General features: G+C 43.9%; 1 protein-coding gene across 1 annotated transcript in view; it reads left to right on the plus strand.

Moving 5' to 3' along the window:
• DRD2 (dopamine receptor D2) overlaps positions 1-22,454 on the plus strand; it is a 376,262-nt gene that overhangs the window by 247,580 nt on the left and 106,228 nt on the right. The window contains exon 2 of the mRNA XM_069742861.1: positions 12,469-12,766. Within this exon, the coding sequence (XP_069598962.1) occupies positions 12,500-12,766 (267 nt within the window). The 5' untranslated portion in view covers positions 12,469-12,499. The remainder of the gene's footprint in view (positions 1-12,468; positions 12,767-22,454) is intronic.

Raw genomic sequence — 22,454 nt, forward strand, 5'->3', positions numbered from 1 at the left:
GTGACCTGGTCAGTGTAGTAGTAGTTGAAAGAATGGACCGCAGACAGGCTTAGAAGGCCTAACATAACAAACTTGGGCTGGCTGTAGGCACTTTTAAATTGGTTCCAGGGGTACACGGGCAGCAGTGGTCTGGTCAGTGGAAGTCTAGTGGAAGGAGTGACCGCAGACAGGCTTCCAAGGCCTAACATAACAAACTTGGGCTGGCTGTAGGCACTTTTAAATTGGTTCCAGGGGTACACGGGCAGCAGTGGTCTGGTCAGTGGAAGTCTAGTGGAAGGAGTGACCGCAGACAGGCTTCCAAGGCCTAACATAACAAACTTGGGCTGGCTGTAGGCACTTTTAAATTGGTTCCAGGGGTACACGGGCAGCAGTGGTCTGGTCAGTGGAAGTCTAGTGGAAGGAGTGACCGCAGACAGGCTTCGAAGGCCTAACATAACAAAATTGGGCTGGCTGTAGGCACTTTAAATTGGTTCCAGGGGTACATGGGCAGCAGTGTATGGTCAGTGGAAGTCTAGTGGAAGGAGTGACGGCAGACAGTCTTCGAAGGCCTAACATAACAAAATTGGGCTGACTGTAGGCACTTTTAAATTGGTTCCAGGGTAACACGGCCAGCAGTGGCCTGGTCAGTGTAGTAGTTGTAGAAAGAAGGGACCGCAGACAGGCTTCGAAGGCCTAACATAACAAAAATGTCAAAACAATGGTATTGTCAGTGCCAGGCATTGAAGGATGTCAGCGGCTAGACTACACATTGGTGAAGCTGTGAGAGATAATTTTGCTAGTGGTAGAGCACTGTTTGAGCTGGGGGGGGAACTGTCTTGTGGCCGGCGGTACAGGCACAGGGCCCCTCATATTACAACGGTGTGTCTGACGTTGGGTGCGCACCACCACCGCCAGAGACACTTTATTGTACTATGAGGGACCCAGTGGCAGTGCCGTCGACCAAAAGCGGCCACACCCACCTCTTCAGACAAACAGCACTCTCAAGGGTCCAAGCGCAAAGTGGCGATAGCACGGCCCCGTGTGGGGAGTTTGGCCATTTCGTGAGGTGGAAAAAAGTCGTATGCTGGACAATCAGGTGAAGAAAATTACGAGATTGGAAAAGTCATTCAGAATAGTCCACAGGCAAGACCTTTTCATAGGAAAGCTAGGTGTCAGCCGGGCAGGGTGGGGCAAAAGATTTTGAAATCCAGTTGTGGTTCATTTTAATGAAGGTTAGATCATCTACATTTTGGGTAGCCAGACGAGTCCTTTTTTCTGTTAGTATTGAACCTGCAGCACTGAATACTCTTTCTGATAGGACACTAGCTGCCGGGCAAGCAAGCTCCTGCAATGCATATTCTGCCAATTCTGGCCAGGTGTCTAATTTGGATGCCCAGTAATCAAATGGGAATGACGGTTGAGGGAGAACGTCGATAAGGGATGAAAAATAGTTTGTAACCATACTGGACAAATGTTGTCTCCTGTCACTTTGAATTGATGCTGCAGTACCTGTCCTGTCTGCGGTCATAGAAAAATCACTCCACAACCTGGTCAGAAAACCCCTCTGTCCAACGCCACTTCTGATTTCTGCCCCTCTAACACCTCTGGTCTGCTGGCCCCTGGAGCTCGTGTGAGAACGATCACGGGCGCTGTGTGCAGGGAATGCCAGAAGCAAACGGTCAACAAGAGTTGATTGTTTTGTTGCTAATATTAGTTCCAAGTTCTCATGTGGCATAATATTTTGCAATTTGCCTTTATAGCGAGGATCAAGGAGGCAGGCCAACCAGTAATCGTCATCGTTCATCATTTTTGTAATGCGTGTGTCCCTTTTGAGGATACGCAAGGCATAATCCGCCATGTGGGCCAAAGTTCCCGTTGTCAAATCTGCGGTTGTGCTTGGTTGAGGGGCAGTTGCAGGCAAATCTACGTCACTTGTGTCCCTCAAAAAACCAGAACCCGGCCTTGCCACGCCACCAATTTCCCGTGCCCCCGGGAAAGCTTCCTCATTAAAAATATACTCATCCCCATCATCCTCCTCATCCTCCACCTCCTCTTCGCCCGGTACCTCGTCATGTACACTGCCCTGACCAGACAATCGCTGACTGTCATCAAGGCTTTCCTCTTCCTCTGGTGCAGACGCCTGATCCTTTATGTGCGTCAAACTTTGCATCAGCAGACGCATTAGGGGGATGCTCATGCTTATTATGGCGTTGTCTGCACTAACCAGCCGTGTGCATTCCTCAAAACACTGAAGGACTTGACACATGTCTTGAATCTTCGACCACTGCACACCTGACAACTCCATGTCTGCCATCCTACTGCCTGCCCGTGTATGTGTATCCTCCCACAAAAACATAACAGCCCGCCTCTGTTCGCACAGTCTCTGAAGCATGTGCAGTGTTGAGTTCCACCTTGTTGCAACGTCTATGATTAGGCGATGCTGGGGAAGGTTCAAAGAACGCTGATAGGTCTGCATACGGCTGGAGTGTACAGGCGAACGGCGGATATGTGCGCAAAGTCCACGCACTTTGAGGAGCAGGTCGGATAACCCCGGATAACTTTTCAGGAAGCACTGCACCACCAGGTTTAAGGTGTGAGCCAGGCAAGGAATGTGTTTCAGTTGGGAAAGGGAGATGGCAGCCATGAAATTCCTTCCGTTATCACTCACTACCTTGCCTGCCTCAAGATCTACAGTGCCCAGCCACGACTGCGTTTCTTGCTGCAAGAACTCGGACAGAACTTCCGCGGTGTGTCTATTGTCGCCCAAACACTTCATAGCCAATACAGCCTGCTGACGTATGCCAGTAGCTGCCCCATAATGGGAGACCTGGTGTGCAACAGTGGCAGGTGCGGATGGAGTGTTTGTGCGACTGCGGTCTGTGGACGAGCTCTTGCTTCTGCAGGAGGACGAGGAGGAGGAGGAGGAGGGGGTGCGAACGGCTACAGACAACTGTTTACTAGACCGTGGGCTAGGCAGAACTGTCCCAAACTTGCTGTCCCCTGTGGACCCTGAATCCACCACATTTACCCAGTGTGCCGTGATGGACACGTAACGTCCCTGGCCATGCCTACTGGTCCATGCATCTGTTGTCAGGTGCACCTTTGTGCTCACAGATTGCCTGAGTGCATGGACGATGCGCTCTTTAACATGCTGGTGGAGGGCTGGGATGGCTTTTCTGGAAAAAAAGTGTCGACTGGGTAGCTCGTAGCGTGGTACAGCGTAGTCCATCAGGTCTTTGAAAGCTTCGCTTTCAACTAACCGGTAGGGCATCATCTCTAACGAGATTAGTCTAGCTATGTGGGCGTTCAAACCCTGTGTACGCGGATGCGAGGCTAAGTATTTCCTTTTTCTAACCATAGTCTCATGTAGGGTGAGCTGGACTGGAGAGCTGGAGATCGTGGAACTAGCGGGGGTGCCGGTGGACATGGCAGACTGAGAGACGGTGGGAGATGGTATTGTTGCCGCCGGTGCCCTAGATGCAGTGTTTCCTACTACGAAACTGGTGATTCCCTGACCCTGACTGCTTTGGCCTGGCAAAGATACCTGCACAGATACAGCAGGTGGTGCGCTAAATGGTGGTCCTACACTGCCGGAAGGGATGTTGCGTTGATGACTAGCTTCATTGGCCGAGGGTGCAACAACCTTAAGGGACGTTTGGTAGTTAGTCCAAGCTTTCAAATGCATGGTGGTTAAATGTCTATGCATGCAACTAGTATTGAGACTTTTCAGATTCTGACCTCTGCTTAAGGAAGTAGAACATTTTTGACAGATGACTTTGCGCTGATCAATTGGATGTTGTTTAAAAAAATGCCAGACTGCACTCTTTCTAGCATCGGATACCTTTTCAGGCATTGCAGACTGAGCTTTAACCGGATGGCCACGCTGTCCTCCACCAGGTTTTGGCTTTGCCACGCGTTTTGGGCAAGATACGGGCCCGGCAGATGGAACCTGTGGCGATGTTGATGCCTGCTGCGGCCCCTCCTCCTCCTCTGCTTCAGAACTGCTGCCGCCTGCACCCTGTTCCCCCAATGGCTGCCAATCGGGGTCAAGAACTGGGTCATCTAATAACTCTTCTTGTACCTCCTGCGCAACTTCGTCTGTGTCACCGTGTCGTTCGGTGGTATAGCGTTCGTGATGGGGCAACATAGTCTCATCAGGGTCTGATTCTTGATCAGCACCCTGCGAGGGCAATGTTGTGGTCTGAGTCAAAGGACCAGCATAGTAGTCTGGCTGTGGCTGTGCGTCAGTGCACTCCATGTCAGATTCAATTTGTAATGGGCATGGACTGTTAACTGCTTCACTTTCTAAGCCAGGGACGGTATGTGTAAAGAGCTCCATGGAGTAACCCGTTGTGTCGCCTGCTGCATTCTTCTCTGTTGTTGTTTTTGCTGAAGAGGACAAGGAAGTGACTTGTCCCTGACCGTGAACATCCACTAACGACGCGCTGCTTTTACTTTTACCAGTTTCACGAGATGAGGCAAAAGAGCTAGAGGCTGAGTCAGCAAGATAAGCCAAAACTTGCTCTTGCTGCTCCGGCTTTAAAAGCGGTTTTCCTAATCCCAGAAAAGGGAGCGTTCGAGGCCTTGTGTAGCCGGACGACGAACCTGGCTCCACAGCTCCAGACTTAGGTGCAATATTTTTTCCCCCACGACCACCTGATGCTCCACCACTACCACTACCCTCATTACCAGCTGACAATGAACGCCCCCGGCCACGACCTCTTCCACTAGACTTCCTCATTGTTTTAAAAACGTAACCAAACTAACGTTATTTGTTGCAGTCACACAACTTACACGGTGAGCTATAACTTCAGTATGATTTAGCTACCCCTTTACAGGTTGGTGAGACCACAGCGAAAATCAGGCCCAATGTTACACACTCTTTTTTTGGTGGCTGCAAATTAGAGAGATGCCCCACACGCAGGACTGTCACTGAAGCACAAATGTTAATATTAATGTCACACTATTATTTTTTTTTTATTTTTATTTTTTTCAGGAACACTTTAGAAACCCCCCAAAAAAAAAAAAATAGATTTTTGCAGGGAGAATTTAGAAAACAAATGTAACAAACTATATGCTTTCTATGGGCCACTGAGTGAGAGATGACGCACACAGGAATCAGGAGTGGCACACAAGCCCAGAGGCCAATATTTTTCTACCAATGATTGATGGAGTTATTTTCTCTGGTAGATTTTGGAACCCAAATCAAGGAAAAAAAATGTAGGCTTTCTATGGACCACAATTGGAGAGAGAGAGAGAGAGAGATGGCACACCCAGGAGTCAAGACTGGCACACAAGCAGAAAGGCCAATATTAATCTCCCACTGTTTTTTTTTTTTTTTTTTTTTTTTTCAGGGAGACTTTAGAAAAAAAAATAATAAAAAAAATATGATTTTATCAGGAAGAATTTAGAAACCAAATAAAATAAAATGATTTTTTCAGGGAGAATTTATAAAACAAATAAAAACAAAAATAGGCGTTCTATGGCCCACTGACTGAGAGATGACGCACACAGGAGTCAGGAGTGGCACACAAACCCAGAGGCCAATATTTTTCTACCAATGATTGATGTAGTTATTTTCTCTGGTAGATTTTAGAACCCAAATCAAGGAAAAAAAATATAGGCTTTCTATGGACCACAATTGGAGAGAGAGAGAGAGAGAGAGAGAGAGAGAGAGAGAGAGATGGCACACCCAGGAGTCAAGACTGGCACACAAGCAGAAAGGCCAATATTAATCTCCCACTGTTTTTTTTGGTTGTTTTTTTTTTTTTTTTTTCAGGGAGACTTTAGAAAAAAAAATAATAAAAAAAATATGATTTTATCAGGAAGAATTTAGAAACCAAATAAAATAAAATGATTTTTTCAGGGAGAATTTATAAAACAAATAAAACCAAAAATAGGCGTTCTATGGCCCACTGACTGAGAGATGACGCACCCAGGAGTCAAGACTGGCACACAAGCAGAAAGGCCAATATTAATCTCCCACTGTTTTTTTTTTTTTTTTTCAGGGAGACTTTAGAAAAAAAAATAATAAAAAAAATATGATTTTATCAGGAAGAATTTAGAAACCAAATAAAATAAAATGATTTTTTCAGGGAGAATTTAGAAAACAAATAAAACCAAAAATAGGCGTTCTATGGCCCACTGACTGAGAGATGACGCACACAGGAGTCAGGAGTGGCACACAAACCCAGAGGCCAATATTTTTCTACCAATGATTGATGTAGTTATTTTCTCTGGTAGATTTTAGAACCCAAATCAAGGAAAAAAAATATAGGCTTTCTATGGACCACAATTGGAGAGAGAGAGAGAGAGAGAGAGAGAGAGAGATGGCACACCCAGGAGTCAAGACTGGCACACAAGCAGAAAGGCCAATATTAATCTCCCACTGTTTTTTTGGTTGTTTTTTTTTTTTTTTTTTCAGGGAGACTTTAGAAATAAAAATAATAAAAAAAATATGATTTTATCAGGAAGAATTTAGAAACCAAATAAAATAAAATGATTTTTTCAGGGAGAATTTAGAAAACAAATAAAACCAAAAATAGGCGTTCTATGGCCCACTGACTGAGAGAGAGAGAGAGATGGAACGCTTAGTACTGGCACACAAGCCCAAAGGCCAATATTAATCTCCCTTTTTTTTTCCAGGGAGAATTTCTAAAACCCAAAAAAAAAATAAAATAGGCTTTCTATGGCCCACTATTTGTGAGAGAGATGGGACGCTCAGGACTGGCACAGATGGCACGCTCAGGACTGGCACAGAAGCCCAGAGGCCAATATTAATCTCCCTTTTTTTCTGGGAGAATTTATAAAACCAAAAAAATATTTAAATAGGCTTTCTATGGCCCACTATTTGTGAGAGAGATGGCACGCTCAGGACTGGCACAGATGGCACGCTCACAACTGGCACACAAGCCCAGAGGCCAATATTAATCTCCCTTTTTTCAGGGAAAATTGATAAAACAAAAAAAAAAATTAAATAGGCTTTCTATGGCCCACTATTTGTGAGAGAGATGGCACGCTCAGGGCTGGCACAGATGGCACGCTCAGGACTGGCACACAAGCCCAGAGGCCAATATTAATCTCCCTTTTTTTCTGGGAGAATTTATAAAACCAAAAAAATATTTAAATAGGCTTTCTATGGCCCACTATTTGTGAGAGAGATGGCACGCTCAGGACTGGCACAGATGGCACGCTCACAACTGGCACACAAGCCCAGAGGCCAATATTAATCTCCCTTTTTTCAGGGAGAATTTCTAAAACCCAAAAAAAAAATAAAATAGGCTTTCTATGGCCCACTATTTGTGAGAGAGATGGGACGCTCAGGACTGGCACAGATGGCACGCTCAGGACTGGCACAGAAGCCCAGAGGCCAATATTAATCTCCCTTTTTTTCTGGGAGAATTTATAAAACCAAAAAAATATTTAAATAGGCTTTCTATGGCCCACTATTTGTGAGAGAGATGGCACGCTCAGGACTGGCACAGATGGCACGCTCACAACTGGCACACAAGCCCAGAGGCCAATATTAATCTCCCTTTTTTCAGGGAGAATTTCTAAAACCCAAAAAAAAAATAAAATAGGCTTTCTATGGCCCACTATTTGTGAGAGAGATGGGACGCTCAGGACTGGCACAGATGGCACGCTCAGGACTGGCACAGAAGCCCAGAGGCCAATATTAATCTCCCTTTTTTTCTGGGAGAATTTATAAAACCAAAAAAATATTTAAATAGGCTTTCTATGGCCCACTATTTGTGAGAGAGATGGCACGCTCAGGACTGGCACAGATGGCACGCTCACAACTGGCACACAAGCCCAGAGGCCAATATTAATCTCCCTTTTTTCAGGGAAAATTTATAAAACAAAAAAAAAAATTAAATAGGCTTTCTATGGCCCACTATTTGTGAGAGAGATGGCACGCTCAGGGCTGGCACAGATGGCACGCTCAGGACTGGCACACAAGCCCAGAGGCCAATATTAATCTCCCTTTTTTTCAGGGAGAATTTATAAAACCAAAAAAATATTTAAATAGGCTTTCTATGGCCCACTATTTGTGAGAGAGATGGCACGCTCAGGACTGGCACAGATGGCACGCTCACAACTGGCACACAAGCCCAGAGGCCAATATTAAACTCCCTTTTTTCAGGGAAAATTTATAAAACAAAAAAAAAAATTAAATAGGCTTTCTATGGCCCACTATTTGTGAGAGAGATGGCACGCTCAGGGCTGGCACAGATGGCACGCTCAGGACTGGCACACAAGCCCAGAGGCCAATATTAATCTCCCTTTTTTTCAGGGAGAATTTATAAAACCAAAAAAAAAAATAAATAGGCTTTCTATGGCCCACTATTTGTGAGAGAGATGGCACGCCTAGGGCTGGCACAGATGGCACGCTCAGGACTGGCACACAAGCCCAGAGGCCAATATTAATCTCCCTTTTTTTCAGGGAGAATTTATAAAACCCCAAAAAAAATAAAATAGGCTTTCTATGGCCCACTATTTGTGAGAGAGATGGCACACTCAGGACTGGCACACAAGCCCAAAGGCCAATATTAATCTCCCACTGTATTTTTATCAGGGAGAATTTATACACCCCACAAAAAAAAATACAGAAAAATGAAAAGGCTTTCTATGGCCCACTATGTGAGAGAGATGGCACACACAGGGATGGCACTCTAGCAGAAATGCCAAATTGCCAATCTTAATCTCCCACCAAAAAAAAAAAAAAAAAAAAAACAGGGAATGTCCTACAATTACTATCTCCCTGCCTGCAGTAATCTCAGCCAGGTATGGCAGGCAGCTACTATCTCCCTGCCTGCAGTAATCTCAGCCAGGTATGGCAGGCAGCAATAAGGAGTGGACTGATGCACAAATGAAATAAAAAGTGTGGACAAACAAAAAAGATAGCTGTGCAGAAAGGAAGGAACAAGAGGATTTGTGCTTTGAAAAAAGCAGTTGGTTTGCACAGCGGCGTACACACAGCAATGCAGCTATCAGGGAGCCTTCTAGGGCAGCCCAATGAGCTACAGCGCTGAGGGGAAAAAAAAAAAAAAAAAAACTTCCACTGTCCCTGCACACCGAGGGTGGTGTTGGACAGTGCAAATCGCTGCAGCACAAGCGGTTTTGTGGTTAATGGACCCTGCCTAACGCTATCCCTGCTTCTGACAAAGCGGCAGCAACCTCTCCCTAAGCTCAGATCAGCAGCAGTAAGATGGCGGTCGGCGGGAACGCCTCTTTATAGCCCCTGTGACGTCGCAGACAGCAAGCCAATCACTGCAATGCCCTTCTCTAAGATGGTGGGGACCAGGACCTATGTCATCACGCTGCCCACACTCTGCGTTTACCTTCATTGGCTGAGAAATGGCGCTTTTCGCGTCATTGAAACGCGACTTTGGCGCGAAAGTCGCGTACCGCATGGCCGACCCCGCACAGGGGTCGGATCGGGTTTCATGAAACCCCGACTTAGCCAAAAGTCGGCGACTTTTGAAAATGTTCGACCCGTTTCGCTCAACCCTAGTGATGACTGGTGAAGCAGAGCTGGATTACTGAGTACTAGTGAAGCAGAGCTGGATTAGTGATTACTGATGAAGCAGAGCTGGATTACTGAGTACTGGTGAAGCAGAGCTGGATTAGTGATAACTGATGAAGCAGAGCTGGATTACTGATTACTGGGGAAGCAGAGCTGGATTACTGATGAAGCAGAGCTGGATTACTGAGTACTGGTGAAGCAGAGCTGGATTAGTGATAACTGGTGAAGCAGAGCTGGATTAGTGATGACTGGTGAAGCAGAGTTGGATTACTGAGTACTGGTGAAGCAGAGTTGGATTACTGATTACTGGTGAAGCAGAGTTGGATTACTGAGTACTGGTGAAGCAGAGCTGGATTAGTGATAACTGGTGAAGCAGAGTTGGATTACTGAGTACTGGTGAAGCAGAGCTGGATTACTGATTACTGGTGAAGCAGAGTTGGATTACTGACTACTGGTGAAGCAGAGCTGGATTACTGATTACTGGTGAAGCAAAGCTGGATTAGTGATAACTGGTGAAGCAGAGTTGGATTACTGAGTACTGGTGAAGCAGAGCTGGATTAGTGATAACTGGTGAAGCAGAGTTGGATTACTGAGTACTGGTGAAGCAGAGTTGGATTACTGATTACTGGTGAAGCAGAGCTGGATTAGTGATAACTGGTGAAGCAGAGTTGGATTACTGAGTACTGGTGAAGCAGAGTTGGATTACTGAGTACTGGTGAAGCAGAGTTGGATTACTGAATACTGGTGAAGCAGAGTTGGATTACTGATTACTGGTGAAGCAGAGTTGGATTTCTGAGTACTGGTGAAGCAGAGCTGGATTAGTGATGGCTGGTGAAGCAGAGATGGATTAGTGATGGCTGGTGAAGCAGATATGGATTACTGATTACTGGTGAAGCAGAGCTGGATTAGTGATAACTGGTGAAGCAGAGTTGGATTACTGAGTACTGGTGAAGCAGAGTTGGATTACTGAGTACTGGTGAAGCAGAGTTGGATTACTGAGTACTGGTGAAGCAGAGTTGGATTACTGAGTACTGGTGAAGGAGAGCTGGATTAGTGATGACTGGTGAAGCAGAGTTGGATTACTGAGTACTGGTGAAGCAGAGTTGGATTACTGATTACTGGTGAAGCAGAACTGGATTAGTGATAACTGGTGAAGCAGAGTTGGATTACTGAGTACTGGTGAAGCAGAGTTGGATTACTGAGTACTGGTGAAGCAGAGTTGGATTACTGAATACTGGTGAAGCAGAGTTGGATTGCTGAGTACTGGTGAAGCAGAGCTGGATTAGTGATGGCTGGTGAAGCAGAGATGGATTAGTGATGGCTGGTGAAGCAGAGATGGATTACTGATTACTGGTGAAGCAGAGCTGGATTAGTGATAATTGGTGAAGCAGAGTTGGATTATTGAGTGCTGGTGAAGCAGAGTTGGATTACTGAGTACTGGTGAAGCAGAGCTGGATTACTGAGTACTGGTGAAGACGCTTGAAAAACGATGATCCAAAGGCAATGATTTCATATAAAAGCCAAAATTTTATTAATACATAAATTGATTTAAAAGACACATTCTGCCAATCATTGGGGAAACAGAACAACCGACAAACATCACACCAACACCAATGTCCACGCATAGTGCTCCAGCATACTTAAATTATGGATAACAATATCCAGCGATAGTACATATAGACAGAATACCGGCCGATACCTGCCTCAATGTGCCACTAATTGAGCCAATATGCATACCCCCTAGCACCACCCCTATCAAACCTATCATAGGCCTAAATAATAGAAGGGAACATGGTAATTACCGTATGGAAAAGGGGTCCCCACTGCTGGACACCATGCGTCTGCCCCGACGCGCGTTTCGAACTCCTTTTTTATCGGCCGGTATTCTGTCTATATGTACTATCGCTGGATATTGTTATCCATAATTTAAGTATGCTGGAGCACTATGCGTGGACATTGGTGTTGGTGTGATGTTTGTCGGTTGTTCTGTTTCCCCAATGATTGGCAGAATGTGTCTTTTAAATCAATTTATGTATTAATAAAATTTTGGCTTTTATATGAAATCATTGCCTTTGGATCATCGTTTTTCAAGCGTCTATGTAGTAGTTGATGATAGGCTATAATAATCCGTTATTTACATGGTGACTAATTTATGAATGATTATTATATTACCATGTTTTTTTGTCATATATCTTTGGTGAGTACTGGTGAAGCAGAGTTGGATTAGTGATAACTGGTGAAGCAGAGTTGGATTACTGAGTACCGGTGAAGCAGAGCTGGATTAGTGATAACTGGTGAAGCAGAGTTGGATTACTGATTACTGGTGAAGCAGAGATGGATTACTGAGTACTGGTGAAGCAGAGTTGGATTACTGAGTACTGGTGAAGCAGAGCTGGATTAGTGATGACTGGTGAAGCAGAGCTGGATTAGTGATGACTGGTGAAGCAGAGTTGGATTACTGAGTACTGGTGAAGTAGAGCTGGATTACTGATTACTGGTGAAGTAGAGCTGGATTAGTGATGACTGGTGAAGCAGAGCTGGATTAGTGATGAGTGGTGAAGCAGAGTTGGATTACTGAGTACTGGTGAAGCAGAGCTGGATTAGTGATGACTGGTGAAGCAGAGCTGGATTAGTGATGACTGGTGAAGCAGAGCTGGATTAGTGATGACTGGTGAAGCAGAGCTGGATTAGTGATGACTGGTGAAGCAGAGCTGGATTAGTGATGATGACCAGTGATACAGAGCATTGGAGATTCTGCTGGTGGTGAGCATAGTGGAGGCAATGTTGGCAGATCATAATCCTGTTATTTAATTTTTATTATACATACAGTACGAGTGTTAGAATCTATTAATCATTGTCTAAAAGAGTTTAATATGTATAGAGTGTGTTATTAATATCTGGAATACTATGTGGAAAGTGTGAAAAATCTCATATATCTTAACCTCTCGTCTTCTGTTTTGCAGGGCTAATTTGAAGAGGGAGCTTCTCACCTTCATGGATCTAAGGAATCTGTCCACGTACAATGATGAATACAATAATGGCACGAACGTCACAGACATTGATCAGAAGACGCACTACAACTACTATGCCATGCTGCTTACGCTCCTCATATTCGTCATTGTCTTTGGCAATGTCTTGGTTTGCATGGCAGTATCGAGGGAAAAGGCTCTACAAACCACCACCAATTACCTAATTGTCAGCCTGGCGGTAGCGGATCTGCTGGTGGCAACATTGGTGATGCCCTGGGTGGTTTACCTGGAGGTAAGGTTATTTTATGGGTGTTGAAATCTTACACAAGTCCTTTATTTGTGGAGTTTGTCTCATCTCCAATAGTAAACTCCAGCTTTGATCCTGGAAACAATACAGCAGCTAGGAAATATAGAGAAAAAATGTAGTTAGGATTGTGTCATTGAATCACTTTTTTTAGTCTGGTTTCACATTTGCGGATGGAGGTGCTGTGGAGGGCTGCGTATATCCTCCGTGAAGTTCTACCCACCACCGTACCTCCTCTGGTCAACTCTGTCTATGTCGGCATATGTACCCTATCTTTACTATTAGGTACGCAGGCAAAGCCGATGTATGTGGATGCCTCCAAATGCGTCGTTTCGACGGTGTGGCAACCGCACCAAAATGCGTTCGGTGTAGGTCGCCGCATCGTCAAAACAACACATGCGGAGGTATCCGCATACATCGGCATGGCCTGCGTACCTAATGGTAAATATAGGGTACGCATGCCACATATCGACGTAGGCGGAGCTGACCGGAGAAGGTGCGGAGATGGGCGGAGCTTCATGGAGGACGTACGCAGCCCATCCGCAAATGTGAAACCAGCCTTACTTGCCTTTCCTTATAAATTAACTATGTTAAATAATTATGTTACAAATATCTGGACGATAATGTTTAAATTCGTCAAGGAAAATATTGCATGATGTTAGACAATTATTCATAAAAAAATACATAAAAAGCAAAACCTATTCACAAATACTAGAGTAGAGAAAAAAAAAGCTTCCCTGACCCTCATTGGTATTCCGTCACTGCCAGACCAGAGGCCTTCGAACCGCCTCCTATCTGCCGGAATCCCTGGATCTTCTTCTAAATAGTGGGTCCAGAGGGACGTCATGGTTGTGCATGACGTAAGCGAGGACCTGCTAATAAGAAGTGCTGGGGATGCCATCAGGTCAAAGGAGGCTTGAAATACATTGTAGAAGATTTTCTTACTAATGAAACCGCTAAATTGATAAATGTTTTAGCACATAGGGTGCTGGAATATAAAAATGTCCTCGAGAGGTCTACATTGAGAAAACACGAAATAGGAGAATGCTCAAAATTTTTCATGCAGGATGGGAATGACACCAGTGAGTACGCTTTATAGTTATTATTGCTATAAAGAAACCTTATTTTGAAGGAGAGAGAAGAAACTGAAAATACAATGTCCAATTTATGGGCAGGATACAGTCCTAGGAGAGCTGAGTGCTACATGCTCTTAGAGAGCAGTGTAGAACTTGCCACAAATTGAATTTTCTGGAAAAATTCAGCGGAACTCATGAATTAAATTTTTCAAAAGTTTTGCTCATCTCAAGTCATCAAGACTGATGGATCTTTAATTTATAATAAATTCCAAATGCAAATTGTCTCATCAGTGAGGAAGTGGACTTGAACTCTAAAGCGCCACCTGTTGGAAGCAGCGATCCTACAAGTCATTATTGACCCTTTAACACTAGGACTACTGGTATAGTCATTTTGACTACTTACTTGCATTAGTTCTAGTCAGGGTTCACGAGTCCAGTAGTCCTAGTGTTAACAAGATGTAGGATAGAGTTCTAGTCCTCTTCCTCTCTGAAGAGGCAATTTGCACATTAAATTACCCAGAGGAGCATTGCACGGGGAGTAAGTCTCCTCACCTTGGCATGCCAGATATGTCACTCTCCATAAGGAGAAATGTTACCCCTTAATAAATTCCAGACACTAATAAGAGAACCCTGTGCTAGTAATGTACAGAAGAGAAGAAACAATGGGAGAAAATGCAAAGCTGAAAAAAGGTGTATGCATACCCTGTCAACCGTGTGCTCGCTAAAAAAGATACACTCAGAATCCACTAATATGCGCTCCCCAGGAACGATATTGGAAAACACACATAAGGACCGCAACAAATGTGCGAAAAAATGATAAGTCTTCATATATAAAATGAACCAGCCAACACACTTGGGCCAGATGGTAGGGATGCCCGAGATAAAACTCAGTATGAAAAAGAATGCAAATGCCGTAGAGTAAAGGACAATAGAAATCACAGCAAAGAAAATAGTGAGAATGTATATACAATGTACAATATGTTGTAAGCCCGGGAGTGGATCTCAAATCGGGCTGCAAGTGGTTATAAAAACATGACGTGAGTGGACAGAAAGAAATTGGGAGTCAGCCTGATATAATCCACCCTTACAATGCCGAATGTGTACCAAATCCTGGGTGAAAATATCCATACATAAAGAACACAAATGAGATACAATAACCATTGGTAATTATCCCACTCACCGCAATACAGTCCAGCAGAGTTCTGGGTATTCAGTCACTTGGAATTAATTATGTAAGATGACCCACATTCAGCAGGTGTAGGAAAGGTCTTTGGGAGAAAAACGTGGTCCGGTACGCAACTGGCGGGGACTGCCAGATCGCTCCACATTTGTTCTCAAACACCTTTCATGCACCTGCCGAATGTGGGTCATCTTACATTATTAATTCCAAGTTACATATTTATAGTGTATTTATTATTGTTTTTCACTCTAGAGCAGTTGAATTCTTTCTCATACCGAGTTTTATATTGGGCATCCCTATCATTTGGCCCGAGTGAGTGTTAGGTGTCGAGTTCCCACCACTGCACAGGGGGAATCTCGAACCATCTCTGCTGAGGTCTCCCATTCTTCTCCAGCCGCAGTGGAGCCTGCTCAGCAGAGACGTCGGTCCCAGCGTCTGGCTCAAGCTGACACTGTGCGAGTGGTTACTGCTGTTCTTCCAGGCTCAGCCATTGTAACCACTACTGATCAGCGGCGAGCAGGCATCCCTGAGACTAAGTCCTGCTTTTCTTCTGAGCATGCCCAAGGGATAACCTCTCATTGGAGGTTGGGGGTCACATGCTCAGGTCCTGTAGCAGCTCCTATTGGACCACTAGGAAGGTCCTGGTGAGCTTCTGCTATTAAAGGTTCACATGGCCGCATGGCCATTCGCTAGTATAAACTTATGAATGTGTGTGTGGATGTATGCCTGTCGATGGATGAAAGCTCCGAATCATTCCCATCCCTAGTGTTGTTGACTGTTCGCGAATGGTGGAAACTACCTAGTGCCTGACAGTGCTATCCTGCACAGCTAGCACACGATACAGCGTCTGATAGCAGTGACCGCCAGTGCGGCGCTTTCCTGGCCCAAGTCTGTGTGGTTAGTGGCGTCCACCAGAGCGGCACTGCACGCACTCTTGAGCAGTAAATTATTAGTTCTATTTATCTCTGACACCCCAATAGTGGTGTCGAGTGCAAGAGGTCTAGAGGAACTCTTTCCCTGAGTCTTGGGACAGAGTTCTGTGACTCTTTGCTTGCGCTCTTTGTGCGGTACCGCGGCCCTGTGATACAACAGGGTTCACTTCCTGCATACCGGGTGAAGCTAACCCTGTGTGTATCTACATTGTACCGCTATATAGTCCGTCATTACTCAGCAGCAGGTTCCATCTCTGCACGGTGGACCCCGGGCTGCGAACGCACCTTATACCATCCTTATAATTATTTGGTGCGTTCCGCTAGCCCTAACAGTGAGTCAGGTGGTTCATTTTATATATAAAAACTTTTAGCACATTTGTTGCTGTAATTATGTGTTTTTTTCCAATATCGTTCCTGGGGAGTGCATATTAGCCCAAAGGTATATACCTATCTACGGTTTCTGAGTCTATCTTATAATAAATTATATTACATTTCATTGATCTGTAAATTTGCATCTTATAGCGATTTAAAAAAAAAATAAAATTAAATTTACCTACAGTATTATATAGCAAATGCACTCTGGCAATGAAATGATCCACATTCATCAAGACACAAAGCCTGAAGTGTTTAAGTATTTAAAATATATACTGAAAAACAGTAATATATATATATAGTATATATATATATCAGGTTATCAAAACTCAAAGAGACAAAAATAGGCGTCACTGACTGAAATGCTGAGATTATCGGAATTATTATAACCAGTGTTTTACAATAGTCTTATTATTACCAGCCGTACTTCAAGATCATGGGTGCTCTTCAGGAAAAAGCATAGCAATCCACTTGTATTCATGAAGAAGGAAAGAAGGCACTCACTGATCTGAAATTCCCAACTTTTATTACATCTTCACAAAAAATTCATGGCCGGGAGAGTGAGGAACGGAGCTGTTGTGAGCAGAAACAGACGACGGCCGTTTCGCGCTGTGCTTGCGCTTCTATGGGTCAGTATGTGCAAGGATGTGATGAAGGAAGAAATACACCGGCAAAGGTGTTCTCCTCCCTCCCCACTCTCCTCCCACTTAACAAAAAAATACAACACATTAAAACCAAGTGAATCACACAATTAAAAACATCATCTTTACATCATACTTGAGCATAAATGTTAGATCAGAAGGCCATAATTAGATAATAAAACCACAATTTTTATTGAACAACATCATTAAAAACATATAACCAAGGTGTACATAAAAGAGAGACAGAGCAATCCATACATCACAATCACCCATAAACACGCACAATCACGGGTAATATATCTATTTCTACATTTCTCAATTGACCTTGGGAGACAATTAATAATAATAAGAGTCAGTCACCTGTATACTCATTCCCATATAAGAGCATTGCATATGAAACTATAATTAGCCAGGACTATATGTCTTAGGATAGATGCTTTCTATATGGTACACTCTATATTATATGTCCCAGGTGTAAGCACACTAGCCACACTCAGTATATTGATTGACCAAGAAGCCACATATTATTAGGCAAACATATCCATAATCCATATCCATAATTACCTTGGTACAGGTGTGGAGAGTGTGCCTCTAGTACCCGTAGCCGCACGTGCGCCCTTTTTCCGGGCAGATCATGTCAAGGGTTAACTTTGCTCTGCCTCATTCTGGGTTCTGGTTTGCTATTTAGCTCCGATGCATCCTGCTGGCGGTGTCAGCTATAGTTCTGGCTTCGGCGTGTGAACCTGACTCTGGTAGCTCTTGATCTGTCCTGCTGTTATTCCTGACTTGCCCCGTGTCTGTTTACTCCCTTTGTCTGCCCTTTTCCCTGTGTTTGCCTGTTTGTTGGCTTGATTCTAGGGTTTTTGACTTGGCTCGTATTCTGACTCGCTTCTGCCTTTTGTCTTTGTCTTATCTGTTTCTGACCATTCCTGAACCCCCTGGCTTGTTCCTGACCACGTATACTGCTGCTACTATTGGTACTTCTGCTTCTAATGCTTTTTGCCCCAATCTTGTCTGACCACTCTCTTGCCACTTGGTGGCGTCTGTGCTGCTGCTCTGTGTGTGCTGTCTTACTTCCCTCTCAAGCTCCCCCTGGTGGAGGTTGTGCTATACTGCACTGCAGCAGCATGACAATGGCGTTATTATTTCGACACTGGCACAGCCGCCAAACTTTCCCAGGCGAAGCCGCCAATAAAAATGCTGAAAATTAGTGGGCAAACTCCAAGTATTACAGTCTGCCCCTTAAAATCTCTGGGATGTTTGTATAATACAGGACAAGAATTGTGTGCAAGAGCAAGAAACCTTATCCGAGCATGTTCGCTCATCACTATTGATTGCCTATCCTAAGTGTAGGCATAAATGTTTACATCCAGGACAACTCCTTTAACTTATTTTGAGCTTTATAGAAGAAAAACAATTGCTTCTTTTTTTTATAGACCTTTTTTGGACCTTTAAATTTTGTGGCGTTGGCTTAGTTGCTGCTGGTCAATGCAATTATGATGATGCCAAATGTATTACTACTTTAAAAAATCCTTTCGTATTGTGTCGCTATACAATTCCTCTTGCTAATTGTCAGAGCTACTTTGGGATAGAAATGAAAAAGTGATGGAAATTGACGTTTTCTATATTATTTTTCTCATTTTTTATAACTGCATGATATCACAGATCCACTAAGTCATCGTATAAGAAATCTAGAACCCAATAATCCGATTAGACAGCTCCTTTCTCTTCTTTACCCAACCTTGTCTACTGCCGCATGCCGCCATCGCTTATCCCGCTGCTTCCCCCTCTTCTCCGATCCTGCACAGTTCCGTGACATCGGCTTAGTCGAGGACATTTTGCTTTTGTTTGATGTTGGATTATAGGGATTTGTAGGCAATTGGATGCGATATTATGAGATTTTTATGTCAGTAACTGAATTAACTAATAAAAGTTTAATGTACCGACCAATATTGCAAGGAGTGAGGAAGTGTGATAGACTGACTTGATGATAAGACGCCAGTCCCTACTGTATTCAACATTATTCTCTTTACAAATGGTTTCAATTAACAGACTTTAGTGAATTAATGTTATTGTTACCAGTGCACGTTTATTTCACATAATGGAACTTTGACTTTTCACTCATATTTATTGTGTTAGGCTACGTTCACATTTGCGTTGTGCGGCGCAGCGTCGGCGATGCAACGCACAACGCATGCAAAACGCATACACAACGCAGTGTTTTGTGACGCATGTGTTCATTTTTTGCATGATTTTTGGCGCAGAAAAAACTGCATCATGCAACTCTGCGCCCTGACAGTTGTGCCAAAATGAAGCCTGCATCACAAAACACGAGACAACGCATGTCCATGCGCCCCCCATGTTAAATATAGGGGCGCATGACGCATGCGTCGCGGCTGCTGCGCCCGACGCTGCGTCGCACAACGCTAATGTGAACGTAGCCTTATAGATTGTGATTATGGGAGATTGTCTTGGTAGAAACATCCCACTGTGACTCGTTACTAATTGCAACGCTTTGCTTGAATTTGGAACATCCAATGTCCAAAACTAAAAGCAGTAAAGTTCTTATTTGGTCACTTTTGTTTCAACAAACTTTTCAAAAATTAATAGTTCAAGCGTTTATAAGAAACCTTGCAATATATCTTATCGGAGAAATGTGCTTCCTTTTCCACTTAAGAACCATTTCTTTTCATCACCTCCTGTCTCCTAAACTAATAATTCACTGTAAAAATCCATCAAATCCCTTTTGGTTTATACAATCTTGCCTTGCGCAGGCGTGTACTACGGAGGACAGAGAATGAACTTCAATCCAATATTTCGGCCAGCATGCAGCCAGCCGGTAAGGAAAGGGTGAATCGAACACCCAAAAACTCCGCCCATATGACCCAAAACCGATCCCGCCAAATTCAGGTGACAGGTTCCCTTTAAGCCCAAGGTTTTCATGGCAGTTACTGGTCTTCCCATTTTTGGTACACTGCTGACCTTTCTGTATTTTCTGTGATGAGCAGGCACTACAATAAGTCCAAGGGTTGCAATTGCACCTGGGCCCAAGGGTCCCCAAAAGTCCCAATTAAGACCAAATTAAATTAAATACTTGCAGTAATTGGGGGCACTGTTGGAGCTTTTGAATTGGGGCCCATGAGCTTCAAATTACGACCGTGAATGCCCCTGTTGGGTTGAAGTGAACAAAAGCTAAAATGTGGTCAGTAGACTGATTCATCAAAGTGATTATATTAGAATTCTGGAATTAATCACTTTGAAAGTTTTCATGCAATGCAGAGTTTTTATGTCAATTTTGGCTATCTTCACCAAATTGGGTAGAGCTGAAGTAGGACGGGGCGTTTGGAGATGGGGCTTACAGCACAAATCTTATTCCAGTCCTTGACTCTTGACTGCCTGTTAATGAATCAGCCTCCTCTGACTCCAGAATGCCCCTTCATCAATTCACGTTTACCATATGGATCTCATTTTGAACCTTGTTCTTTTATTCTTCATGGCTATGATTTCTTGTTATGAAGATACTAGATGTATATCCAATGTATTTCATATAATATTGATTATATCTCATTATGTTACTTTGTTTGACATCATGTTTTTTTTATGACCAATGTTTATTTTTGTTAACGTTATACAGATATCCTTTGAAAAAGGCCTGACATGGCCGAAACGTTGGCTGTTTGAATGTATCCTTTTTCTCATGGGTCATTGAATAAAAATATTCTTGAATTGCATGTTTGAGTGCTAAAGTATCTTTTAAACCGGTAAAGAGAGGGGCGTAATAGTGCAGTTACCAAAATAACAATTAGTTTACTGTAAGGTAAAATTCTCACCTTTACACGTTGTGAGTATGCACCACACATATAGTAAGAATGATAGGAGGGCTGCAGATGGCACCGGACCCGCGAAGGATCTTCAAGAAATTCTGGATAGTATATTCAAGATGCTGACAATTCCGCGCTCCTCCAAAATCATGCAAGGGAATCACAGAGTTCAGAAGAGTTGCATACTTTATTCAGGGCTATAAAACCACTCGTTTTGTGGATGTCCTGTCCTCTTCTTCAGGTACATTGCCAATAATTGACAGGACGTCCACAAAACGCATAGTTTTATAGCCCTGAATAAAGTATGCAACTCTTCTGAACTCTGTGATTCCCTTGCCTGATTCTGGAGGAGAGCGGAACTGTCAGCATCCTGAATATCCTATCCAAAGTATCTTTTGAGTATATGAAGACAACGTCTTACTTCTGAGCACCATCCAAAAATTTTTTGCAGTAGATCAAATTTTTTGCAGATGCCCTTACCCCTCATCAAAACCGACATGAACATTACCGGTCTTGATGTTTTGGTTATTTTCAATCTTTTGGAGCCTCTTGCCTCCTTTCGTAAGTTTAGAAAGCATGGCTGTAATAAAGTTACAAACCTGAAAACTAACGAAACACAGATAAAAGATGGAAAAGAGCCAAACCTTATTTTTTTTACATTTTCATATACCGTATATACTCGAGTATAAGCCGACCCGAGTATAAGCCGACCCCCCTAATTTTGCCACAAAAAACTGGGAAAACTTATTGACTCGAGTATAAGCCTAGGGTAGAAAATGCAGCATTTACCGGTGAATTTCAAAAATAAAAATAGATGCTCCATACCGTTCATTATTGCCCCATAGATGCTCCATATACAACTGTGCTATATAGAATGCTCTGCACCGTTGATTATGGCCCCATAGATGCTCCTTATAATGCTGTGCCATATATGCTCTGCACCTTTGATTATGGCCCCATAGGTGCTCCTTATAATGCTGTGCCCCATATATGCTCTGCACCTTTGATTATGGCCCCATAGATGCCCCTTATAATGCTGTGCCATATATGCTCTGCACCTTTGATTATGGCCCCATAGGTGCTCCTTATAATGCTGTGCCATATATGCTCTGCACCTTTATGGCCCCATAGATGCTCCTTATAATGCTGTGCCATATATGCTCTGCACCTTTATGGCCCCATAGATGCCCCTTATAATGCTGTGCCCCATATATGCTCTGCACCTTTATGGCCCCATAGGTGCTCCTTATAATGCTGCCCCATATATGCTCTGCACCTTTCATTATGGCCCCATAGGTGCTCCTTAGAATGCTGCTGGTGCTGCCATAAAAAAAAAAAAAAAATCACATACTCACCTCTCTTCTCAGGACGCCGGCGCTTTCAATAATTACCTGCTCCTCTGCGGCTCCGTCTCCAGCACTGACGCTCAGCAGAGGGCGTGCACTGACTACGTCACAGCGCCCTCTAACCTGAGCGTCACTGCTAGAGGACGCTGCAGACGGAGCCGGAGCGAGGAGCAGGTAATTATAGCGCTGCGCTCCCCTTACCTGCTGCGGCGCGGTCCCTGCAGTCCCTGGCTTCCCCGGCGCTGCGGCTTCTTCCTGTAATTGAGCGGTCACATGGCACCGATCATTTACAGCAATGAATATGCGGC

This window comes from Ranitomeya imitator, chromosome 10 (genome assembly GCF_032444005.1).
Source record: "Ranitomeya imitator isolate aRanImi1 chromosome 10, aRanImi1.pri, whole genome shotgun sequence".
In the NCBI taxonomy this organism is placed as follows: domain Eukaryota; kingdom Metazoa; phylum Chordata; class Amphibia; order Anura; family Dendrobatidae; genus Ranitomeya; species Ranitomeya imitator.